The sequence below is a fragment of the Populus alba genome, chromosome 14 (assembly GCF_005239225.2).
Source record: "Populus alba chromosome 14, ASM523922v2, whole genome shotgun sequence".
NCBI lineage: Eukaryota > Viridiplantae > Streptophyta > Magnoliopsida > Malpighiales > Salicaceae > Populus > Populus alba.
The window spans coordinates 2,642,116-2,649,625 of record NC_133297.1 but is presented as its reverse complement, the minus strand read 5'-3'; the positions used below and the strand labels follow the sequence as shown (position 1 = coordinate 2,649,625).

The window sequence follows — 7,510 nt, the reverse complement described above, 5'->3', positions numbered from 1 at the left end:
TTTTCATTTTGGTCCTTGGCATCTGATTTATGCAATTTAGCCCTCAATTGATTAATAAACTTTCAATTTCTTCAATTAGGCCCCTGAACCGAAAAATTAGCAGCCCCTCCATTTACGCGCCTCTTCCAATTTGGTCCCTGGTTTCGGATTTTCTCAATTAAGTCCTTAATTGGCCCTTAAACTTCAATTTTTATGCAATTGAGCCCCTGATTTGACCCAATAAATTCCTAAAAAATATATTTTGGCCCCAGAACTTAAATTTCTCCAAATTAAAGCCCAAATTGACTTAAAAATCAATTTTTCTTGGAATCAAATCTTCTATAAATTCAAATAAAAATCCAATTAAGTCCATAAAAATCCAATTAAGCCCATAAAAATCCAAATTTGGGCTTTTCTCCCTAAAATTCAAATTTTTCTTCTCAATAGGGCTTTCATCCTTCAAGAATATACTGTCAAAAATTTAATCCTTGTATTTTAAAATTCCTTGACCAATTTTCTGACTGTTTTCTGGGCGCTTCTGCCTCCGGTTATTTTTCTAACCTCTTTTGGCTATTTATTTTATTTTTCATGGGGACCCAAAAATGGGTTACAACATCGACGATGCCATAAATCGGCAGAGGCAGAAGTGCAGGGAGACCAATAGGCTTGAGGAACTGACGTGACAGAAGACTTGGTCAGGGCATAAAGACCATCTTTACTCTGACCTGAGAGAAGGACTTCATGGGTGTTGAAATCCTTGACATAAAACACATGAGGGTGAAATTCAAAATAAACATTATTATCAAGATAAAATTTCTGAACAGAGAGTAGAGGTTTTGTGATTGCAGGTACATGAAGAACATTAGATAAGGTGAAAGAACGATGTGGTGTATATATTTTTGTATGACCAAGATGAGATATAGGAAGGCCCTTACCATCACCAACATGCAAATTATCATTACCAAGGTACGGTTCTGAAGCGGTCAAGGTGGCAAGATCAGGTGTGACGTGTTGATTGGCACCGGTATCTGGAAACCAATCAACAGAACCAGTTGAGGAGAGATTGCACTGCACCAGGTTAGCAGTAGGTTGTTAGCCATAACCTCGCTGCTGGAATTGAGGGAGCGAAATTCTGACACAGTTGGCAGCGTGGATTCTGCCCCCTATTACCCTGCCAAGAGCCTGCCTATTGTCACCGAATGAGGAGTTTTGGAAACTGCGGTGATCAGGTCTGGAGCCAGCAAATCAGTTGCCTCTGTTGTTGCACTGGTTGGGACGCCAACCACCGTTGAAGCGGCCCCTACTACGGCCAGAATTGCCAAAAGTCTAGCGCTGTGCAACAAGAGTAGAAGATGGAATGCTGGGTGTGGGCAGCAGAGGAGCATGTATGGCAGCAGAAGATTTGTGAAGAAATTTATATGTGAGGAGATGGTTGTGAAGATCTGCATATGATAAAGGTTCAGCCTTGGTAATAAGACTGGTAACTAAGTCTTTAAACTCTCCCCGAAGACCACAAAACACATATAAATTGAAATCTTCAAGTGAAACTGGCCGACCAGCAGCGGCCAATTCATCAAATAAGGCCTTCTCTTTTTGCATAAATTGAGTTACTGATTCATCACCCTGTCGAAGATCCTGAAAAGAGCCGTGAAGTTGCATAATACGAGAGTTGGAGGTGGAAGCGAGAGCTCGCTCAAGAGTGCCCCAAGCTGAACAAGAACTTTGACAGCCAACAACAAGATGCAAAACTTCCATAGATAGGGAGGAAAGAAGAGCACTTAGAATGAGTTGGTCCCGTTGTTTCCAGGTTTAAAAAAACAGATTTACCTGAAGAGAGATACCATCATGGGCAAGAACATGTGTTTATGGACATGTGTTGGAGCCATCAACAAAACCAAAAACTCCTTGGCCTGGGAGATAAGGTAGCATTTGCATACGCCAATATAAATAATTGGTGTTTGTTAATTTGAGGGAGATGACTTGATGAGTGTGAGAAAGGGAGATAATGCTTACGGTAGTAGAGGCAGCAAACGTGGGCTGTAAGAGGAGGCGTTCACCAGCCATGGCAGAGGAGAATCCAGGCAGTGACGTAGTAGAGGAAAGCAGAGGAGGCGCTGCAAAAGAAGAGGGCTGTACTGTCGGAGAAGAAGTTGGACTGCTGGTGCTGCAGAATTTGAAGATGTATGTGGTGGCTGTTCCATTGAAGAAGGGAGGTTGGGAGGCTATGAGAAAATTAGGTTTAATTTATTTTAGAGTTTTGTAGCTCTGATACCAAGTTGAGAATAATAGAATGTGTTGGGTTGTGCCTTAGCCAACCTTTCTATTTATATAGAGGCAGTAGAACACTGCAGTAACTGTAATGATTACAACATCCTATATTAGAATCCTATTCTGATAGATACATGAGTAATTGTAATGATTACAATATCCTATATTAGAATCCTATTCTATAATAATGTTGCCAAAGACATCAAGGATTTTTGCCTGAACCAGTGTCCGAAGTTCTTTCCACGACCCAGGTAAAATTCGTTTCTCTGGCTGGCTATCCAATTCGGAGAAACAATTTCTGGTGAAATATGTGTTATTTTATCTTTTGGATAGTTGACACTTTCGTTCGTTTTCTTTTATCTTTCGGGAAGCTGCTCCTTATTTCCTTATGTGTCAAAGGTAATCGAAGCATTGTCGGAAAAAATACGAGGAAAGTATCTACATGGTCTTGCTAAGGAAAAACTACGAAGCGGGAAATTGAACCATCTAATTTCGACAAAGATTCTATGTAACAATCAATGGATATGATCATATCCAAGCTCAGAAAGAATAAGTAGGTTTGGATATGTGTGTGTATTGAGGTATGTATGTATAGCCAAAACAACGATAAACACGTCGAGTTGTCAGACCACAAGGCAAGAAGAACTAAAGGTAAACAAAATTATAAGATGAGCAAGCAAAAATATATTTAAAAGTGCAACAGCATTCTGCGATGATTCATATTTAACGACGGAAAGAATTACATATTATTCATTTCTTGTAACAATAAAAAAAAATAAAAACAGCAGAATTACATAATGCAGATAATCTCCTTAGTGTTTCTTCCAAATTTATTAATTTCGTCTAATTGATTTTCTGGATAATCTAGTGTACGAATCATATTCACTTCGAAGTAGCAACTTTTCCAACTGGTGACCTAGACTCACGAAGATGCTTCTCCCTTGACAGTAATTTAGCCATCCTATACAGTCAAACAAAAAACAAAATCAGCAAGATGAAATAAGATGCCATAGAAATCACTATAATATATAGAGGAGATATATACTTTATGAGAGCCTCTTCATTTGTCATCTTATCAACAGGTGTAAAGACTCCAGTGCCTAAATCCACCCTTGATACTGGTTTTTTTAACAATTTCTCACCCACTTTCACAAGATTCTCCAAATTCTCTTTCGTGGCAACATCCACGGACGAAAGTGTTCCGGTCAGCGTGTCATCCTGCATTTCACACATATCTTATAGTCAGGGTTCATCGTTTTCTAGTTTTTATTTTTAATGACTTCGTGGGAGAATATAATTTGGTATCTTGAATAACCACATGAGCGTGATATATACCTGAATTCGAAGATAATTTTCCTCACAGTGCAGGGCTTGGAAAACAGTGGAAATATGAAGATCAACCATGTCGCCACTAGCTTCTGTAAACACATCCACTAACGGAGTAGAATTGTCACTAGTCAACCATCCCAAGATACCCCACTTGGCCGCTTCATCTGCATCATACTTTTCTTCAGATTTTGCCGTACCAGTCCCCAAGGAAAGGACTAGGAATCGACCATAATCCATAGGCGCTGCGGGGAAGAAGTCAGGATTCTTCCGAGTGATTTCCTTGGAAACTTCGCTCACGGCAACTAAAGTCTGGAAATTCAAAAGGAAATTAATGATAGGATTCATCAATATGTTAAGAGTTATGCAAGTTCAAGAGCTGAAGATAAATGATGAACATACTGGATTATTTGCTGCCACACCACCATCAATCAGATTGAACTCTCTCACTTTGCCTGAGGGGTCCTTGGTTTCAAAATAATGGGCAGGGAGGTAGGTTGGGGCAGCTGAAGTCCCAATGCATATATCAGATAAAAGGGCATCCGTGGATGGGTCGTTCTTCACCTAAAGAACAAAGCGGTACGTCTTGTAAGGACATATATTTTGCAGTGTGAAACGAATCTTTTCTCAAGTAACACATAGAATTTTAAGAGTTGTGTTTGTATATATAACGAACCTGATAGCTTGAAAAGATCGTTGGCTGAAGGCGTTTGATGTCAAAAGTTGGGATCACAATGTTTGTCATGGTCTGGTTCAGGCGTTTATCTCCTAATTTTTCCTTGACAATGCTATGCAGAAATTTGCCATCGTATTTTGGTCCTCTCAAACTCTTTATCAGTTTTCCAGCAGAAGCCAATGGAGACCTATTGCCAGTGAGTATACAGTTAGTATCTAGACATTTGAATGAGGGGGAAAAAATAGTTTTAAAGCAGTACTTGATATACTATATTTAACTCTTTATCATGGCATTCATATATGGGATTATTACCCGTCCTGGGGAAATATTTTAGGGCAGTTCTCAAGGTAGAAGTCATTAATGTCTTTGGCGGCAAATAAAGGGCGGTTTTGCTCATTAGGGGTAGCTAGCATAGCAGTCACGAGGCCACCGGTGCTGGTGCCTGAAATCACATCAAAGTAGTCTGCAAGTCTTGCGTCTGCACCATCCAGCTTCTACACAATTTGAATAGCAAAACATCCTAGTCAGTGATGGGAGATGAAATTACGGATTATTTTATACCTGGAAAAAGACATTACAATTATATACCCGATATAAATAAAATATTATCCTGCATGCAAGTGTGATGTATTGTTTTGATGAAACTATTAATAAAAAGGCAAAAGCAAAAGCATAAAACTACAAAACAAACAGCCTCCGTGGAAGGTGTGCAAAGGCTGCATGCAAGACCTCAAGTGGACCAAGGAATCGTTCCCTGTAGTTTCTTATCCTACTCTATTTTATATTATCATCATGAGCTTGCAGGTCTATTTGACATGCAACAATACGTCCTTAAAGACACCGATTTCTAGACTACCTGAAGCTCGGACTCTAAAAAGGCAAGGATAGTTCCTGGTATGATTCCTCTTATTCCACCTCCATCGATGCTAAGAACAGTGATTTGGTTTCCAAAAGTTGGGGGTTGAATGGGTGATCTTAAAGTCTCGATATGAGAGATTGAGGAGGAATTTATAGGCATTGCTAGCTAATAGTACTGATCGAGAGCCTAGAAGCGGAAGAGTTCGAGGTGTTTAGCTTAAACTTTCTGAGAGCCTTGGGAGATGTATCTAGCTAGTGCTGAGATCTAATTAAGGTTTGAAACTTGTAATATTCTGTGCTTCATGAAGCATGGAATTTATAGACTTCTGTGCTTCATGAAGCATGGAATTTTCAATAAAGTTGAAAGATTTTAGTCCCCCAAATTTGACCTTGTGTAATTTTCCTGGATGGGGTCAAATTTTGAATGAATCCTGATACTATGCTGAATTGCTGACGCGGTTCAAGTTGGACCATAAAATTATGGACGAGGGAACATTTGAAGATTTCAAATTTATTAATCAAACAAAGATGACAATGAAATGGGAATGGTAGGTTTTCTTCCACCACATCGAAATAAATTAATTCAAAACCTTGTTAACAAGTCTTGTATGCCACGAAAAAGCAGTCAATTACAACCACTCCCGTTGTTTTCATGATTGAAAAAGTCTTCGTTTTCTATATATATATATGCGCGCGCGCGCGCGCGCGTGCGTATTATTTTCAAAAGGAAACATTTTCGAGGTGATAATCCACAATAAACATGAAATTTGAAGGAACATGTGTTTGGGAAATTTTGTAACCAAAGTTTCGTCATTATAGCTAAAGATATAAACACAGAAAAAAAACCTTTTCTTCATTTTTAATTGAAAGAAGATTCAATAATCTATGAAGAATAGTATGAAAACCATATATAGTTTTCGTAATTTTTGTTTCAACGACCATATATGCCTTGGAAAATGAATGTTGTAGACTGGTATACCACATATTAATGACTGCAGTAGAATAATGTTCGGTTCGTAGAATATCCTTTAACTTGTTAGTTTCTTCGAAACAAAATGATAAATGACAATTAGAGGTGGGGGGCCCTTTGGTGTGTTCCAGATACTATAAATTAAATCAGTTACTGTTTCAATTGCCAACAATATTGATGAATGACAGATTCAAGATAAAAACATGATATCTTCTTTTATGGTAATGATCTGCTAGATTCATGTTTGCTGATGTTCTGAGATTGATTGTTCACTTATGTAAATTTTTACTTTTCCTTCTTCTATGCTATTGTTTTTATTTTAAATCCCTTTGTTTTTCTTTCCTATTCATCCTCTAAATGGCCAGTTTTTCATCAATAATATTTACCGATTACCTTAAAAAAAATATGACTATTAGAGGTCAAGGTATCGTTTCCAGCAGCCATACAGAAGGACAGACTTTGAGATCTTGAAGATAAGAACGCGAGGATATCAAGTCCTTGGCAATTTCTCAAATCAAATCTGCTGGCCGTCTATGGGACTTAAGCAGCATCGTCTCATCTTTTTTACCAAAATGGTTTTGTATTATGTGGTTTCGTGTTGTTTATTTCTTGTATTTCTTTTCTTTTATTTAATTAAATAGATGATAATGTTAACAGAGACCAAACAAAGAAGAGAGTTCTGCAAGAATAAAACATCTGCTAACTTGCATGAACATTCAAGACTTTTGAATTTGAAATCAGACAGGAAAATCTTCAATTCAAATGTAATTAGTTTGTGTACGAAGTGTTTAGCTAGGTAGTATAATTTTTTCTCACATGATTTCGGGTGTGCTTCGGAACTGTGTTCCTAAAAGTTTTTAATTTTTTTTGTTTAAAATAATTTTTTTATATATTTTTAAATCTTTTAATATACCAATATATTAAAAATAATTTTATTTTATTTTAATATATTTTTAAATAAAAAATATTTTAAATCACCGGCCGCCAACACAATCATATTACTGGCAAGATTTCATTCCTTTTATATTTCACATTGAATAAATAAGTAATGATAAAATAATATATAAAATTTAACCCGAATGAATACGTCATCCAGGGATCTAGGGCTATTACATAAGACCAACGTGGGCTGTTATAGAAGTATTTAAATTTTGCAGCCTTAATGGGACATACTCATAATTCCTGAGCCATTACAATATTCGATTCATCTTGCTCAAACCAAATACTAGTCTCCTTACTTAACCTTTTTACTTTCCGACAAATAAAAAATGTTCAATATCAGTGCAATGTTAATTAAGGGGAAGATTCCATCGTGTTGCCCTAACTCAACATTTTGCATTTTATAATGGTAGTTGAGATAATGACTCTACTTTTTCAGCCAGCAAGAGAATTAAAAATCGAGAGCAGGAAGAGTGGACCTTAAGGAAGAAGAC

General features: G+C 37.3%; 1 protein-coding gene across 1 annotated transcript; it reads right to left on the bottom strand.

Annotated features, from left to right (window-relative positions):
* Positions 1-2,916: 2,916 nt before the first annotated feature.
* On the bottom strand, positions 2,917-5,388 carry LOC118053875 (patatin-like protein 2). The gene is made up of 7 exons (XM_035065274.2): positions 5,106-5,388; positions 4,562-4,743; positions 4,250-4,436; positions 3,976-4,137; positions 3,583-3,885; positions 3,293-3,465; positions 2,917-3,208 (listed from the first exon to the last, which is right to left on the bottom strand). Exons 1-7 carry the CDS (start codon positions 5,265-5,267, stop codon positions 3,130-3,132), a joined length of 1,248 nt encoding a protein of 415 aa, XP_034921165.1. The 5' UTR covers positions 5,268-5,388; the 3' UTR covers positions 2,917-3,129.
* Between the last annotated feature and the right edge of the window lie 2,122 nt (positions 5,389-7,510).